Here is a 17839-nt window from a genome sequence, read left to right as displayed (position 1 = left end):
TTGCACGGGATGAAGATTGCTTTGAAGTTCAATGCCATCTACAAATGGAGAAGATGAAGATTGCACGGGAGAAGATGAATACTCTTAGAGGGATTTGTGCGATCAGTGCTGAAAAGATGAAGATTGTTTAGAAGTTCAAGGCCATCTGCAAATAGAGAAGATGAAGATTGATCTGGAGAAGAAAAATATTGCTTAGGAGGTGACTCATGAGAAATTAGAAAGGAGGAATTAAGATCCTAAACATAGTTAGATAGATGTATTTATAGGTTCAAATACTTGTAAAATGACATTTTTGTCCAACGGTTAATATTACAAAAATAGCCCTAAGTTTTGGGGGGGAAACTTGGCTAGACACTTCTATTATTATATATATATAGATATAGATATAGATATAGATATAGATAGATATAGATTAATTTAAGTTGTTTATAAAAAATATATCATTAAAATTCTTATTCTTATTTGACTATGATAGCATGTAATATCAATTCTATAAAAAAAAATTGTGAAATAATCATTGATGAATTGGATACAAATGATCTAGTATTTGCAGTCCAAGTGGTCGGATTCGTCTAAGTGGTCGGCCCAAGCCCAGCATGGCATCATTTTCTAAAAGTCTTTTTTTTTTTTTTTGAAGGTTCTAAAAGTCTTTTATTTTAGAGTTAATTCCATTTTTGGTCTTACATTTATAGGTGATAATCCACTTTTAGTCCTTTTTTAATTAGAACATCCTCATTTGGTCATAGTATTATTGTGGCATGACCAATTTTAGTCCTCCAACAATAAAATCGTTAAAATACAAAGACATTTCAATCTTTTTTATACAATATATGTTGAATCGCTATATTTTTTATGTTCTTTTTTTTTTTTTGAAAACATTCATAATTGAAGACCGAAATGTCGTTGTATTTAACGATATTTTCACCAATTTATTGATAAATGACCAAAATTGATCATGCCACAATAATACTAGGACCAAAATTGAATGTCCTAATAAAAAAGGACTTAAAGTAGACTATCACCTATACATCTAGGACCAAAAATGAATTAACTTTTTATTTTATTTTCCGACTTAGTCGTCGTCAACTGCTTGGGTTTAACTTTTAAGTGATAAAATCAACAATATAATGATACGACAACCCAGTGGGGTAGCTCAAGTGGCAAGTGAGCTCTCTTTGTGGGGAGGAATCTCGGGAGAACCCGGATTTAATTCCCACGAATGGACCCCGGATCGTTAAACGGACGGAGAGAAAGACCTTTGAAATTTACCAAAAAAGATCCTATCTAATCTCATTTTGAGTCCCAAAAGACACCCGCTGTGGTGAATTTCACTCACCTAATGGATCACTGAGTCACATTCATAAATCATAGTAGAACTGGAAACTTCTCTGCAACAAAGTAATGGTGCCAGAACACAGTGTAAGAGATCCTCGTATTTGGTAGATTTGCAGAAATGTTGTAACAATATTATTTTCCTTAAATGATATGTAGGCGCAATGAAGATGATGCAAGAAATACATTAACACAAAAACACACTCAAGGCATCTAAAACACTGGATCCAACATTTTAAATAAATTCTACAAGTGTTTATTGTATGTCTAGATGCAAACTTAACATGATGTTTGTATATAACTTTGGGTGAACATATCACATTTTCAACCCACAGCATTCTCCTGCAAACGATGAACGCATCCTGGCTATTTGAATTGCCATGGCAAGAGGGGGTAATCAAAAGAGAGGATACTCACCCTGCACGAGTAGCTTGTTTAGCTTCAAGCATCTTCTCGTATTCCTCGATAGATTTGAAAAGTTCGGAGAAGTTGCCCTTGCCAAAACCGCCACACCCGCCCTTCTGATAGAGCTGTCCATCTTCCTTCTTCATCATGCACCCGACTCTCTGGATTATTTCTATAAACATTGTCGGCCTGCAAGCGAAAGAGAAGTGATTAGCACTAAAAGATACGAGTAATATTTCCAGTATAACTCGCAGTTATACGTGTTCTACTCCAACCATTACACCGTGAGATGACACAACAGATACAAGGATCATTTCATGGAACCTTTAGAGAGAGTTGTTAAACAACTTCAATGTTATGTCAAGCCAAAGACAAAAGTTTCCTCCTTGTCTACTCCTTGAATCATTTATCCTCTCCCTCGACAGACTGACATGAAATTGAGTTCGTGTTTAAATATGAAGCGGGTTTTAAAACCCTAAATCTAACATCATTCACTTCTTCCCCACTTTACCTCGTGTATATCTATCGTATAACAAGCATTGAGGAAGATCTAGGAAAAAATCAAGTGCAGCCAGATGGGGATTTCCTCATTGGTCAATTCTAGTTATTGAACAGGAAAGCCGAGCACTTCATTGTTGTGAAACTGACAGATAGTTGAGACTTGAGACACCGAAAATAAACACGAGATGACACTTCTAAGTTCTAACCCAAATAAGATTGCTTGTATGAAAGACTTTTTTGACTTCCACAATTAACAATTAACATTTGGGTGGCAACAAAAGACTGCAGACTCTTCCAGTAAGATAAAGGAATGGAAAAAGATTGCTTCTTGCAAATCAGATGAATGCTTAACCAAGTTCCTCTTCTTCCATTTGCCAAAGAACTACAAGTCTACAAGGACTTTCCTTTTCTCCATTCTGTTTTTAAAAAATAAATGCTTTATACGTCTTAGCTTTTAAGCACTATCAGCCCTTCAATAGTTTCTCATACTTTTCTAAAAGATCAAGCCCCGTGTTCACTATGGCAGCATCCGGTTATTAAACCCTAATCCTTTAGTGGAAATGTGGAAATTAAGCCTAACAGTCCATCGCTAAAAGCAAGATCCCCCACCCCCACATCACAGGCATATGCACAAAGAACAAAAAGAAAAGCCTCCAATTCCAAAGACTAGCCGAAGCCTGAAGGACATTCTAGTAGCCAAATCATCCATTTCCTAGTTCACACTTCACATATATGCTCCAGAATCCATTCAAGCCAATCGAATGGAACTCGAGCCATATAAAATTATCGAGCCGAGCTCGAGCCACAATAAATTTTTCTAACTCAAACTCGAGCCAAACTAGGTTCGAGCTCAGCTCCGCTGGTTTGCACCCCTATCCTACAATCTACATTGATCTAATGATCTGTTAGAAGCTGAAATATGCTATAAGAAATGGATGCACTTTTCCCATTCCAATTCTTGGTCAAACTATAAACAGTAAACATCCTCTCAACATTCTAATCCTTTATACTTACCTTTAAAAATCAATAAATGCTTAGAATTCAACAGCCATGGCGATTTATAAGAATGGATGGGCAATAAGAACAAAGCTATAAGATTGAAAAATACCTGTCTCCAACAGGCTTGGTGAAGATTTGAAGCAGAGTTCCCTGGTCATCTCTATCCACTAAAATCCCCAATTCTTCACACTCCTTAATTTGTTCATCGTTCAGAACATCGCCGGCTCTGCTCTTTAAATTCTTGTAGTACGTCGGCGGCGGCGACGGCATGAACTCGAAACCTCCGATTCCGCTCCTCTTCCTCATTTCTCGCAGTGTTCTGAAGATATCTTCGCTTGTAAGAGCTAAATGCTGGAGTCCAGGTCCTTCGTTGTGCTCCAGATAGGTCTGAATTTGGCTCTTCCTTTTCGTCCCGTAAACCGGTTCGTTCAAGGGGAGAAGAACCGTCTCGTCGTTGTTAGCCAGCACGACAGAGTTCAGGCCGCTCTCGGCGGTGCCGACGTCTTCCGCGGTGAATTCGGCGAACTCGTGGAAGCCGGTGAAGGATTTTAGGTAATCGACGGCGGGGGCGAGCTCGTGGACGTTTCCGACGGCGTGGTCGAGGCGGCGGATTCCGTAATCGAGGTCTTGGAAGGATGCGGTTCCGTCCATGGCTTCGAAGCCCGGTAGGAATGTGACGGCGGAGGCGTCGGAGAGATAGCTAACGAATCGGAGCACGACGTCGCCGTAGAGGTGAACTTCGGCGAGTACGACTTGGTTGTTGAGTGTAACGGGCTCCGACACGGGTTTTGCGCCGCGGGAGACGCTGGCGGAGAACGCAGCCCGCGTGTCCTCAACTACCAGCGCGACCGCGCGGACGGCGAGCCCGTGTGTGGCGGCGAAGGCGCGGTGGGCGTCGGCGGAGAAGGAGGGGATGGCGGCGGAGGCGGAATTACAAATGGAGGACGCATAGGGAGCTGTGAAGAGGAACTGAAGCTCGCCGCCGCAAGCGCGTAGGAGATACGACGCGTGAGCGGAGTTTCCGGTGGAAAGATCGGATTTCGCGGCAATGGGCATTCCTAGCGCCCAGGAGAAGCGGCGAGCAGTGTTAGTAGCATCGCCGCACCAGAACTCCACGTGGTGGAAGCGTTTCACGGCGAAGTGGTCGGATTTGGGATTAACACGAACGAAATCCTTGAAACCTACCAGCTTGAAGCCGCCGTTCTCCGCCGTGGAGTGGTCGTTGCCGGAGGAGGAAGTCTCTTTGCCCATGCCTTCTGTTAATCTTTCTGAACTCTAACTGGAAATGATATGTTCTGGCCTGTCATTTATACACGTCGCAAATTTTTTTTTTATCCCGTATTGCAAATTTTGATCTTATCTCATCCGAATTTTTGTCAGCTCTTAAAAAACATTTTAAAAAATAGAGAAAAAGAGTAATAAATGTTTGCAAAAAAAAAAAAAAGAAGTAATAAACCATTCCCATGTGCTCTATGGTACCTTGTCCTTTATGTGCCTACTTCAATTAATTCGACTTTATTGAAATTTAATAAAAATTATTAAACACAAAAAGTTAAAATAATTAAAAATATTAAATAAAATAAGTAAATAAGAAATAATTAATTTTAATAAATAATAAACATGACAAATAAAATAGACCCAAAGATTATCATTCTTGATTTGAGCACATTAGCTAAGTTTGATTTCTTGTAAATTATTTATTGACATTTTTAATTCGAGGCGTCAGTTGGGAGTAGTATTGATTAAGTTAATTAGAAAATGGTAAATGTACTGCATAGAGTATTCTCTCACCCAGTGTTTACATTTTATTGGATTAAGACAAATGAATGAATAAAAATTGGCAAAAATTTATGTGAGACCGTCTCACCATGAGACGGTCGGGTCAAGATGCAAATGTAACACTTATATGCACAATTGTCATACTTATATACTCAAATGTAATACTAATCAGGAATAAAATTTTTGTTACTTATTAGGGTAAATGTAATACTTTTAAGGGAAAATACAATACTTTTACATTCGATTTAAAAGTGTTACATTTTTCTTCAAAAGTATTATATTTGCCCTTATAAGTGAGAGGCACTTGTCAACATTACTTATTATGAAAAATGTATTACTTTTTCTCTTATAAGTAACAAAAATTATATTTTTGATTAGTGTTATATTTGAGCATATAAGTATGAGATTTGCACATATAAGTATGACATTTGCATGGTGCCTTGACCCGACCCGTCTCACGAATAAGGATCCGTGAGACGGTCTCACACAAGTGTGATGATCCACCACATTTTATTGACATATCATAGGGAGTAAAAAATAGGAGCTGAGTAATGTAAGATTACTCAATTTAATTCTAGAGTTTTCTTTTTTTTCATTTTAGTCCCACAGTTATTAGATAATTTTCACATTTAGTCCCGATATTAAGTTTATCGCATTTGGGTCCACTAACATTTAAAACATTGTCACATTTGGTTTTCATACCTAATTTTCAGTTACTAGTAATCAATTTGTTTAGTAAAAAAAATGCCATGGAAAATGAAAACTTTGTCCTTCAAAATAAATCCTTTGACTATCATGCACTTATGTTCAATAACATATAAATAGCAATTTAGTCAATGGTAACCAAAAATTAGGTTGAATGGCCAAATGTGACAAGGTACTAAAGTCATAGAATCAAATGTGAAAAATAGTTAATACCCAATTTGGTCATTTGACTAATAGGATTTTATCATTTTAGTCATCGACTTTCAAACTTGCTCAATTTCATCCCAACTATGCAATTCTTACCTAAAATAATCCTTGGTCCAAATCAAAATAGTCTTGGTTGAGGACTCTTTTGGTAAACAATTGTATAGTTAGAGATAAAATTGAGCAAGTCCGGAAGTTGATGATCAAAATGGTAAAATCCTAATAGTTGAGGATCAAATCAAGTATTAATTCTGTGAAAAAATTAATAGTCGATGACCAAATGTATAAATGATGTAATAGCTGTGAGACCAAAAGTAAATAAATAAATAAACCTCTTTACCTCCTTATTATTCAGTAGTCTTAAGATAAGTAAATCACAATACAAGTTTCATTCAAATCGCAAGATGATAAATATTCCCATAATTTTGAGTCAGTCCAATTTTACTCTAATTTGCAGACTTTTGGGCATAGCTATCTTGTTTGTGCCGTGCTACTTAGAAAAATGAAAAGAGATGGACCAGTCATAGCGCATATGGATGACAAAACTTGGACGTCTCTTACAGCCTAGCTCTATCTAACTATCGCCATCACCATCACCATCACCTGCGGATCGTGTTTGAATTCGCCATAAGATGTCGCTGATAGGGACAACCGGTGATTGGTCGAGTGAGGTGGAATTCGATCGGCGCTTGAGTGCCGAGATATGCATGAGTGGTTGGACCAGGCAATTGGATGAACCTTAGAGTTGGTATTAACGTGGAGTTTTTATCCAAAATTCTTCTCAGCTCCCACGCCAAACATTATCACAATTTGGGCATGTTCCAGCTCCAGTGATTCTCATGTAAGCAAAACTTTTATGGTGACCTTAACTATGATTCGTCAAATAGGTACAACTTATCAATTTAAAATTTTTAACATTCAATAAATTACTTAAAAAAAAGCATTCAATAAATTACTTTAACAATATATATATATATATATATATATATATATATATATATATATTCACATCACAATAATATTATGACTTCTAAATATCAGGATTTTGTGTGGCCACACACAAAAATAGCTCTTACAAACTTATATTGTGTTGGTCAAGTGTACTATTACTATTATTATTATTATTGTTGTCACATTAACTGATAGGGAATATGTCCCGGGTATACTGCCTTACGTTGTCCGTACGTATGTTCAGTGTATTGTACGAGCATTGGGCCCGTATAAAAGGGCCTAAGTCCCTCATCGTAAGGGACTTTCTCCTCTCTTGGCTCTCTCTAGAAAACACTGTGATTGCTCCTAACTCTCTCTACACTATTCAATAATAACAATGAATGAGGAAGGCTTTGGGGGCTCATTTTCGGCTATTTGCTTTCTATTCTTCATGTGATTTTCATACTCATCCTCAAATACATACAAAATACACTAAAGGATTTAATTCATATCATTAACTATAGCTAACAATATTGTCAACTCGACATATTATTAAGGACTATGCTAATTGCTATAGACTCCTATAATTATCACTTAGTATTATATACTTCCCATCGTATACTTCCTAATACGTTAATTATACTATTAATATAGAATGTGAATTGAAATTATAAAAATGTAAACAAAATAGTGAGTGCATCGTAAATATAATGATATGACTGTTTTTTTTTTTTTTTTAACGATCTGATATGACAATGTTGATTTATAAAAGTAAGAGATTGCAGGAATAGAGCAAATAGTGGCCTATTTCTTAAAACCACAGGGGCCAATTATTTATTTCTAAGTATTAAGGGGTCAAAATTGTATTTTACTTTTTATTCTTCCCACCCAAGAAAGGAACTGCTTTACTTCTTCCTCTTGTGACAATCCCAGAGCTGGTTTTAAACTAACATCGAGTCGAAAGTTCGATCAATCCTCTCTTATTTTCATCTGCGAAGTTAACCTAAACCTTGAAAATGGACGCGAATTTGCTCAACGATTTGGATTCACCTCACTCGATGGGGACCACCATCATCGGCGTCACTTACAACGGCGGCGTCGTTCTCGGCGCCGATTCTCGAACCAGTACAGGTACATTCATCATATCTGTATCTGCTAATTCTTATTTTAGGTTTGCTTCCAAGGAAAATTTCGACGATTTAGTGAATTGAACTCCGATACTTTGTTTTGATTAATGGATTTTTATTCGTTTTGTGGCTGGATTATAAATTCAGGAATGTATGTGGCTAATAGGGCCTCAGATAAGATCACTAAGCTCACTGATAATGTCTACGTGTGTCGTTCGGGTTCGGTAAGATACTATATTTGCTTGCTTTCACTTTCCTATTGTATCTGCACAAATGTGATGCTTAATCCCAAGCTGACTTATTGTGTTCAATGCATTTTCTGTAGGCAGCAGATTCGCAAATTGTTTCAGACTATGTTCGCTACTTTCTACACCAACACACGTAAGTTTGTTCACCTTAAACACATGCATCATTTTATAAATATTTTCATATTTGATTGCAAATTAAGCCAACTTGTATTGGTCAATTCATTTGTTGCAATGCTAATACTATAGCATACTGTTTTTGCTCCCGATAGTTTTAAAATTCTCTAACTTAAGTTTGCATATGACATATGAAGGATGGTTTGTGTCTCCTCAATGGTGTTTACTTCTTACTAGTTATTGTTCATCTGGTTGTTACTGAATTATGCTTAGCTTCTATGGACCATGTACTCTATTGATTGAAGATCCTTGGGACATGAATATTGTTTTTATTTATCCAGGATACAGCTTGGGCAGCCAACAACTGTTAAGGTTGCAGCAAACCTTGTCAGATTATTAGCCTACAATAACAAGGTATGGAATTTTTAGTCACTTTGAACATGCAAAGCATTCACTATTTTTTCTCAAACTTGTTTCTGTGCCTCACCCCTGGTCACAGCAATATGTACAAAACATGTATTGATTCTATTGAAAGAAATTACCAATAGCCCTACATTCAGTAGTTCTGTTGTTCCCCGTTACTGCTTAATGACTTGCCTTTTTCACTGGTGCGTGTTGGGCTTATCAGATTTTGGAATATGTTTATGATGTATCATATGCTTGTTGTTTGCATTCTGGAGTTTCAAGAGGTTTGAATCTTGGTCTTATGAAATAGTAAGGTTTGGGGCTGAGATGATTTGATTGTAGAACTGAGACTTCAATTATGAGATTTTATCTATTCATTCTCAATAGATTTAGGGTTACACTTGTGTATTACGAATTTTCTTTGTTGTTTAATAACTGAACTATTCAGAATATGCTTCAAACTGGGCTTATTGTTGGTGGCTGGGACAAACATGAAGGAGGTAAAATATATGGGATACCCCTTGGAGGCACAATATTGGAGCAGCCTTTTGCTATTGGAGGTTTGTTATGCTTCCAATTTATTTTAGTTATTCCATTACTTTCTACCAAAATTGGCCTCTATCTTTCTTTACACAACAAAACTTCTACACCCTAAATGTTAGTCAATTCTCAAGAGACATATATGCACTTTGCCTGCACTTTACAATTATATTGGGCTTCAGCTTCGGCTTTCCACTTTGTTATCCAGATGCTTGTCTAGTATTTTATAATGCATCATTTATTATCATCATTGCTCTCGGTTAGTTTAAGGGGCTTTGTTCAGGTTCTGGTGTTCACATGTCATAGCAGATTAAATCTATCAATTCAATGTAATTATTGTTATTATTATTTTAAAAAAATTCAACGCAATTGTATTGCTTCGGATAGAGTCATGGTGCTAGATGCTTCAGATGCTCCAATTGTATGAAAGTCTAACTGGCTGAGACAATATTTGATTGTCCCTTTATCTACATACAGGATCAGGCTCTTCTTATTTGTATGGTTTCTTTGACCAAGCATGGAAGGAAGGAATGACCCAAGAAGAAGCTGAGGTTTGTTCATGAACATTACTAATTTGCAAGGAGTGGTTATAGAATGAACTGCATTATCATCCAATCATGCACACACTTTTTTCTTTATTCCACAAATTAGATATGCCAAGGCTATCTGATTCTGTCTTTACCTACCTGGCTATCCCCATACCAGCCGCAAGGGCACTAAGATTATCAGCATATGATCTATTGAACATATGGATCTACTATTAACCTGGAGCTCAGAATAGAAACTTTGTGAATAGAGGTTTTTTCTGTTCGGACAAGGTTTAATTCATCAACTTAACCTCCAATTTAGTGGAGGAAAAATACTGAAATTTTATTTATATTATTATTAAAGATGACACCCTGGCTTGGTATAGTTTGGTTTTCTTTAGTTTGCTTAATTTTATTTTTGTTTCTGTTATTATAATTTATTATTTTTTGGGTGTAAATGTTTCAAAAGTTTAGGAAGCGTGGATGTTCTAGAGCTTTTCATGTGGCATGTGCATGCCTCTTGCTGTGGAAAATATTTCTTTGATTCTCCAATAAGAGGATCTGGGCTCTATTAATTTTTTCCCATCATAATAATTTATGGCCTGATATCTGTTAATTAGTTTTGCAGATGTTTCTAAAGATTATTTATTTATTTATTTAATTTTTTTTTTTTTAAATTTATGCAGAAATTTGTGGTCAAGGCAGTGTCTCTTGCCATTGCGCGGGATGGTGCCAGTGGTGGTGTAGTTCGGACTGTTACTGTGAGTTATTTCCAATGTTGCAAAAATCCCGCCTAGGCGCCGATTAATCCCCGCCTAGGCGCTAGGCGCTGGTCGACCGCCTAGCGTATCACATTAAATGGTGGTCTAGGCGGCTGGCCGACTAGCGACTGCCTAGGCCGCCAAAGCACCGCCTAGGCCGCTTAGGCGCTGACCGCCTAGGCGTCCACTAGACCGACCGACTAGAAGGCCTAGTCGGTCGATTAACTATTGTTCTTTTTTTTTAATGGGTTATTTCACTCAAAACAATATCGTTTTGAGTGAAATAATCGTAAATTGTACAAACTTTAGATATTTTTTAGGTTAATATTTAATATTTTAGTATTAACTATTAAAGTATTATATAATTTATAATTATTAATCTTTAAAAAATTAACAATACTTAAACAAATTTTTAAAAAATAAAAAATAAAATAAAAAAATACATAGGCGCCTAGGCGCCGATTAATCCCGAGCGCTTAGCGATTTTTTCAACCATGGTTATTTCATTTAATACTCTAGTTTATGATGATTTTGAGCATTCTCAGCACAGATGATACTGGCATTTCAGTCATGTACTATGTCCATATTTCATCATTATTATAACTGTCCTACTGACCTGCCCCAATTACATAAAACTTTTGGGATAGTTGCCAGCAAGACTTCCGAGTATTTAAATGAATCACTCATATAACTCAACTAGGTTTCCATTGGACTTGAAAGCATAATAGTTTCCACTTTCCACGGATGCAATATTTTGTAGTACCTGACATCATTGGGGTTGCAGTGAACTCATCATTGTCTTGCTACCTGTGCTCTTACGTCCTTTTGCATATAATTAGCATGTACATCTGTATGATGATCTGAATAATGGCAGTGACAATTATGATCAGCTTAATCATATTAAAACGATACTCTCCTTCATTGTTTGGCTGCATGTATGGTTCTTTCATCAATCATCATGCATTATTGTTCCTGCAGATTAACTCGGAAGGGGTAACTAGGAAATTTTACCCAGGTGACACCCTTCCATTATGGCATGACGAGATGGAGGGACACAATTCACTTCTGGATATTTTGCAAACCAGCAGTCCTGAGCCGATGGTCAGTTGAGAAAGGAGCATTGGTTCTAGCACTAGTTTGGCCCAAGAGAAACTTCTTCAAAAAACTCTTTTTCCTTTTATAAGAACTATTAAGTTAAGGCTTATTTAAAACGCCCTTGTTATGTTTGGTTGGAAGCATATTAAAAAGGCTTATTTAGTCTGCTATTACTAGTTTTGTTAAGACATGGGAATTGGAATCAAATATTATTAATCAAAATGAGATTTAGAGATAGTTTGGTATAACTTATTTTAAAATGCGAGAAAATTTAGCTCAATCAGAAATTTAATTTCTTTGAAAGTGAAAGTTATTTCAAGTTGGTAATTGGTATAACCTGAATTTTTTCTCTATATAAATTAGTTGACATAATTCATATGGAAAAGCAATAATATCCAAAAGTGATGAAAATCGATTAAAAAATCAATTTCAAATTTGACACATTAAAACGATGAATAAATAAATACTTTTTACTCATTATTTCGATTCTGTCATAAAATATAGCAAATCAAATATCTTATCGCACTATGACATATAGGCAGTTTAGTTAGTCACTGAATGAAGTACAACAACATTATGGCTGCAATATAATTTTAAAGTTTATTAAATGTAAATAAAGAGAGGGTGTGTGTCTATGATTATTATTATTAGAAATAACAATTATATATAAAATTTTATCAATTCAATTAATTTTGTAACTTTTTAAAACATAAATTAACAGAGAGAGGTTGGCCACGAAGTTATTTTTCTTTAAAGTTGATCAGAATAATCATCAGATCAATAGTTTTAAAAGGATTTGAGCAAAAAAAAAACCAATATTTTTCTCCGTATCATAAGGAAGTGCGGAGTAATAGAATTAGGCTTTACCAGAAGGGTCCTTGAATAGGAATTGGGGCTTCATTTTCCCCTTTCATCTGCGAGCGAGCGAGCTAACCCTCGGACTCAGAGTCACAGAGAGAAGAAGCACTGAACAACTCAGTGAAAGATCAGCAGATAATAGAAAATGGCGACGCTGGCTCGGTCCTCTCGAAGAGCCCTAGCAACCACTCTCTCCGCATATTTGCGCCGCGGACAATCTCAGTTCCGCCGGCCGCTGGCTACGGAGGCGCAGGCGGCAATCAAGGAATCATCGCCGGATCGAGTCAAGTGGGACTATCGAGGGCAGAGAAAGATCATCCCTCTCGGGCAGTGGGCCCCTAAGGTAGCTGTGGACGCCTACGTGGCCCCCAGCGTCGTACTCGCCGGTCAGGTAACCGTCTGGGATGGCGCCTCTGTCTGGAATGGCGCCGTTCTCCGCGGGGATCTCAACAAGATCACCATCGGCTTCTGCTCCAATGTCCAGGAGAGATGTGTCATTCACGCCGCTTGGTCTTCCCCTACAGGTCAGTCACTACATAGCATTTGTTCCTCTTTTCCCAATGCTTAAGAGTAGTACATTGATCTGCTGCAACTGTTGCTTTGAGATTGGGGAATTAATTACTTTGTTCGTTGATTGTGTTTTTTAAATTATTTTCATAAGAAATTTTGTGTATTTGACCGAGAAGCTGCAAAATTTTCTTATGAATCAAGGGCTTCAAACCTACACACCTGCATTGTTTAGGTAAATGAACTTATGACGAATTGTATAATATTTGTAAGATTTTTTATTTTAGAAACTCAAACCACAATAGAAGCTGTATCCAAAATCTTTTACTTAACAAAGCAACACTGAATAATCTTTCTTTTACTAAAGCTTTGTCCAACTTTCTGGGCTTTCCTCTTGTGGTAATTGCATTTAGGTTTAGTTTCAAAAAGCAATGAACTGTGAATCACTTAACTATTTCTGATTTTCTGTTATTGACGAGCATGCAAAAGAGTCTTTTCCACCTATCCTCCAAGGTGCATCCTTCTAGTTCTGCAGTGATTGGATGCTTTCATTTTGATGGAGAACTTGGAGAAATTGAAATCTTACTTGATGGTTTTAAAAAAAAACTGAAAATCATTGCAATTTCTAGAAAGCCTTGATTTTTATTTTATGGTTGTTTTTTAGGGGGAGGGGGGTATTCCCATTAATGGCTCTAGTAAAGACATGCATCACTGTTCGTAATTTCAATAATGAAGTTCCTCCATCCAATTTTCTCAGAAATATAAACAGGGTTCAACTCTCTAACTTTTCCTTTCCTTCATTTCTTTCTTCTTTTGTTGTCACTCTATCACGACCTCAAACCATTGCATCCTACCAGCAATTAAACTTCTGTCCTTGACTCAACTACCAGCCAGCATATGTTCTTGCTATATTCTCCTTTGTCTGTGACAGAAAATCATGCATTGAGTTCTAATTTTCAATTTTGAATGGCAAAGCACAACTGCGACTTATGTACTATTCCTGTTATTGACAAGCTTGCTAAAGAGTCTTTTCCACCTATCAAGTGGGTGTTTTGGAACCTCCAAGGTGCATTTTTTCAGGGCCGATTAGAGTGAGGAGATTTGGTAGTGGTTGGGTGCTTTCATTTTTATGGAGAACTTGGAGAAATGAAAATGTTACATGTTTGTTAAAAAATGCAAAAAGAATTAGAATTTCAGGAAAGTCTGTTATTATTATGATTTGTGGGTTTGAGTAGGGTGTTACTATTTCTGGCTTGAATAGATAGACATGCATCACTACTCATAATTTGGATTTATGGGGTTCTTCTGTCCAACATGGTTGGCACTTGGCAGTATCAGCAATTCAGTGAATGCGTGTGTGTGTTTTTTTCTTTTGTCTGTGTTAGAAGAATCATGTTCATATTGCCAATCTTTTGTGTTTCAAGAGAAAAGGCCTAGCAGTATAATCACAATAAAGAAAGAGATCCCATCAATATTATCTACTGTAAATGAAAATTTTGATTCATTTTTATAAAAATTTGAATATGAAAAAAAAAAAAGATTAAAGAAAAGAGCAGCTTTGAATTTCTTTTTTAATGGGAAAAAAAATCAACAACAAAAACTCAATTATCCTTTTCTAGGTGGTAGACTTGGGTTCAAATCCCACTACCCCCATCCCCCATTAGATGTGCCCAAAAAAAGTTTAAAAAAAAAAAAAACCATTTTGTTATCAAGGGAAGAATAAACTTTCTTCTAGTTTTGATTTACTAGTTGAGTTTTGTGCTTATTATTATTATTATTATTATTATTTTATTTTATCTGATGACATTCATTAGTAATTAATTTACTAGTAACATATTCGTCTCTTGTGCTGCTTAATTAACCCACTTCTGTTCAGACATTATTCACCTAACATTGTCATTTACAAACTTTTTCCTGAAATTTTATCTCCATTGATGCATGAATTTAGAAATATAGGACGGAAGAAATTATTGAAACTTGGTCACCCAATATATAATAAGCTATTTTTGGTCCAACCTAAACTTCTTCTAAGGACCTCAAGATATTCTGCCCCTTCTAGAGATTGGAAAAATCCCACGGGGAGTAACCTTAATTAGTTATATTCTCCTGTAAGATGTGGGTAAGATTGTGCTTCAGGCCCTCAACTAATTTATTGCCACTTTGTGTTTTTAATTTAACTCTTTCAGTCTTTTGTCTTCTAATATTACTGGATTTTCTTTCTCTCCATTAAACACCTGTTTCCCTATACTTTTGTGTTTTTACTGGTATACCATGTTTAAGCATTTGGTCCTGAGCAACTTCATAGTATCAATCTACAGACTGTAGACCTTATTCTTTAAGTTGTCTGATTTAATCCACTGTTTCAAGTTGTGTGCACAATGTACATGATCATGATCATGTAGACCTACAATGTATGACTTGGCTCAAATTCAAATTTTATGACAGTATGAATTCTTTGCTTTACAATTCTGGTTTTGTTCTTGTCTGCTTCAATTGTTATGTAGATTATTATTATTATCATTATTATTATTAATATTAATATTTTTGAAATTGTCGTAAAGCTCTATTAGATATATGTATCTATCACTGATGGGATTGCTAAGGTTGGAGTGTTCATTTTTGTTATTTTGTGCTGGGGTATCAAAGTGGAATTAAGGGTGAAATTAGTATTATTTTTAATTTAGTTCTTTTGATACATTAAATTGGTTCTATCTTTGGAGAGAACTTGGGACTGAATCTGACTGACCATTGTTCTTTTCAAAATTCCCAGGGCTTCCTGCCGAAACAGCTATTGACAGATATGTGACCATTGGTGCGTACAGTCTCTTGAGATCCTGCACTATTGAGCCTGAATGCATCATTGGCCAGCACTCCATACTTATGGAAGGTTCTTTGGTGGAGACCCACGCAATCCTTGAAGCAGGATCTGTTGTCCCACCAGGGAGAAGAATCCCGAGTGGTGAGCTCTGGGCCGGGAATCCAGCAAGATTCGTTCGCACTCTAACCCATGAGGAGACACTGGAGATCCCTAAACTCGCTGTTGCAATAAATGATCTGAGCAATAGCTATTCCTCAGAGTTCCTACCTTACTCAACAGTGTATTTGGAAGTTGAGAAGATGAAGAAATCATTGGGAATCTCAATCTGAAGCAGAGTGCTGCTTGATGTTTTTTTTTCTTTACAAAGAAAATAAGCAATTGTAGGACTCGAATGCACGTAAAGTTTCCTTGTTTTGCATGTGATTTTTGAAAGCCAACATGGTGGACATTCAATGGCTTCCTTTGGGATAATATGTTTCTGTGTTGTATGGCTATGCATAATATGCATTGATCGTTCTAAGGGGCGAAATCTACTATGACATTGTTAATTGTAGAACTCGAGCTTTTACTTAAATTTAATGAACCTTTGCAGATGGACATTGTATTTAATGTTGCATTAATATGATTGCTAAAGGCGAATTTCTCCTTGGTTGTGAAATTGTTCTAAATTTGATTTGATTTTTAAGTGTCATGAATATGATGTTTTGATTTGCCTGCCTTCTATTGTGAGGAGTATCTCTTGTGCAGTCATAATTTGAACTTATAATGCAAATTAGGACCCAAACAAATTTACTAGAAAGTTGACTTACCTTTAACCTAAAATTATTTTCGAAGTATTGTGTTTTTAAAGCAAAAATGAAATATTTTAGGAAAAAGTGTCAAATAGGCCACTGAACTTATCGCTTTTGTGCAATTGGGCTATTGAACTTAAAAAGTGTGCAATTCAACCATCAAACAAGAAAAATTTGTGCAATTGGACCATTTTTACAAAAATTTTCTAGTAAAATCCAATTATATTACTAACATATATGTATTAAGAGTGACATTTTCTTCTACCATACTAGTTAGGAGTCAATATTGAAATGTTTTTAATTCAAATTGAATTAAATTTTTTTGTAAAAATGGTCCAATTGCACAAATTTTGCTTGTTTGATGGTTGAATTGCACACTTTTTAAGTTCAATGGCCCAATTGCACAAAAGCAACAAGTTCAGTGGCTTATTTGACACTTTTTCCAATATTTTATTAATTGATCTTGTCCAGAGTAATGATATCAAGCTAACAAACAAACAAATACTTACCTGGACGGGGTCTATGGGTGATCATAAAAACCCATGGCCTAGATCAGTGACTTTCATTGCACTTTGAAAGGGCACTGGTTTAAGGTCTGCTCAAGTAGCGGAGCCTACGTCATAATTTGTGGCTGCGGGGGCCTGCATTCGCGCGGCCCCTTCTTAAAAATTAAATTAAAAAAAAAAAAAAGAAGAAGCTAACAAACAAATGAGCTAAATGAGCACAAATAAAAAGCTAATATTAGAGAAATGGTTTAGCTAATTTTTTGATGTCATTAATCAAATTCAGATGTATCAGTTGAGATAGATTCTGCACTATTAAGCCTAGATAGAGATGCCAATGACTTGAGTGCTGCTTGATACAAATTCTTAGAATTTTTTTATTTTTTAATTTAATTTCTTCCAATATCTTAAAATTAGTAAATATTCCCAACCCCCAAAAAACACATTGAAGATGCATACTTTTACAAGAAAATTGAAAATGTTCAACCAATTTGTTATATTTACATTCTAATTAGGAAATTGCATGACGAATTGATCAATGTCATACAAATTTGTATGTAAAATTAGATTTTCATTTTTGTTACTTCATGAGAGTTATGTTTTCATACAAATGTTGTACATGAAAGCAGTCCATGTTGGTCTTATTGTCTAGTATGGAAATATTGACGGTAGTACATGTTGATTGTATTA

The 17839-nt window shown here is 36.0% G+C and overlaps 3 protein-coding genes and 1 non-coding gene across 6 annotated transcripts; 3 read left to right on the top strand and 1 right to left on the bottom strand.

Annotated features, from left to right (window-relative positions):
• On the bottom strand, positions 1-4527 carry LOC115997581 (4-hydroxyphenylpyruvate dioxygenase). 3 transcript variants are annotated; one of them, XM_031237169.1, is made up of 4 exons: positions 3347-4527; positions 1750-1926; positions 1337-1388; positions 1-172 (listed from the first exon to the last, which is right to left on the bottom strand). In XM_031237169.1, the coding sequence occupies exons 1-3, from the start codon at positions 4486-4488 to the stop codon at positions 1337-1339; spliced, it is 1371 nt and encodes a 456-aa protein (XP_031093029.1). In that variant the 5' UTR covers positions 4489-4527; the 3' UTR covers positions 1-172. The 3 variants fall into 3 exon arrangements, with proteins under 3 accessions (XP_031093029.1, XP_031093030.1, XP_031093031.1); XM_031237170.1 differs by having other exon boundaries at positions 1-145; XM_031237171.1 differs by having other exon boundaries at positions 1-108.
• Positions 4528-7745: 3218 nt separating this feature from the next.
• On the top strand, positions 7746-11917 carry LOC115997467 (proteasome subunit beta type-6-like). The gene is made up of 8 exons (XM_031237023.1): positions 7746-7986; positions 8130-8206; positions 8308-8363; positions 8686-8758; positions 9198-9309; positions 9767-9840; positions 10503-10577; positions 11556-11917. Exons 1-8 carry the CDS (start codon positions 7872-7874, stop codon positions 11685-11687), a joined length of 714 nt encoding a protein of 237 aa, XP_031092883.1. The 5' UTR covers positions 7746-7871; the 3' UTR covers positions 11688-11917.
• Positions 11918-12495: 578 nt separating this feature from the next.
• Positions 12496-16513, top strand: LOC115997494 (gamma carbonic anhydrase-like 2, mitochondrial). The gene is made up of 2 exons (XM_031237057.1): positions 12496-13054; positions 15808-16513. Exons 1-2 carry the CDS (start codon positions 12676-12678, stop codon positions 16182-16184), a joined length of 756 nt encoding a protein of 251 aa, XP_031092917.1. The 5' UTR covers positions 12496-12675; the 3' UTR covers positions 16185-16513.
• A 634-nt stretch (positions 16514-17147) lies between these two features.
• Positions 17148-17308, top strand: LOC115997677. The gene has a single exon (XR_004093774.1). It is a non-coding gene; the product is annotated as a U1 spliceosomal RNA (small nuclear RNA).
• Positions 17309-17839: the final 531 nt, after the last annotated feature.

The sequence above is a fragment of the Ipomoea triloba genome, chromosome 11 (genome assembly GCF_003576645.1).
Source record: "Ipomoea triloba cultivar NCNSP0323 chromosome 11, ASM357664v1".
Taxonomy (NCBI): domain Eukaryota; kingdom Viridiplantae; phylum Streptophyta; class Magnoliopsida; order Solanales; family Convolvulaceae; genus Ipomoea; species Ipomoea triloba.
The sequence above is the reverse complement of the archived record's forward strand: the minus strand, read 5'-3'. Positions and strand labels throughout refer to the sequence as shown.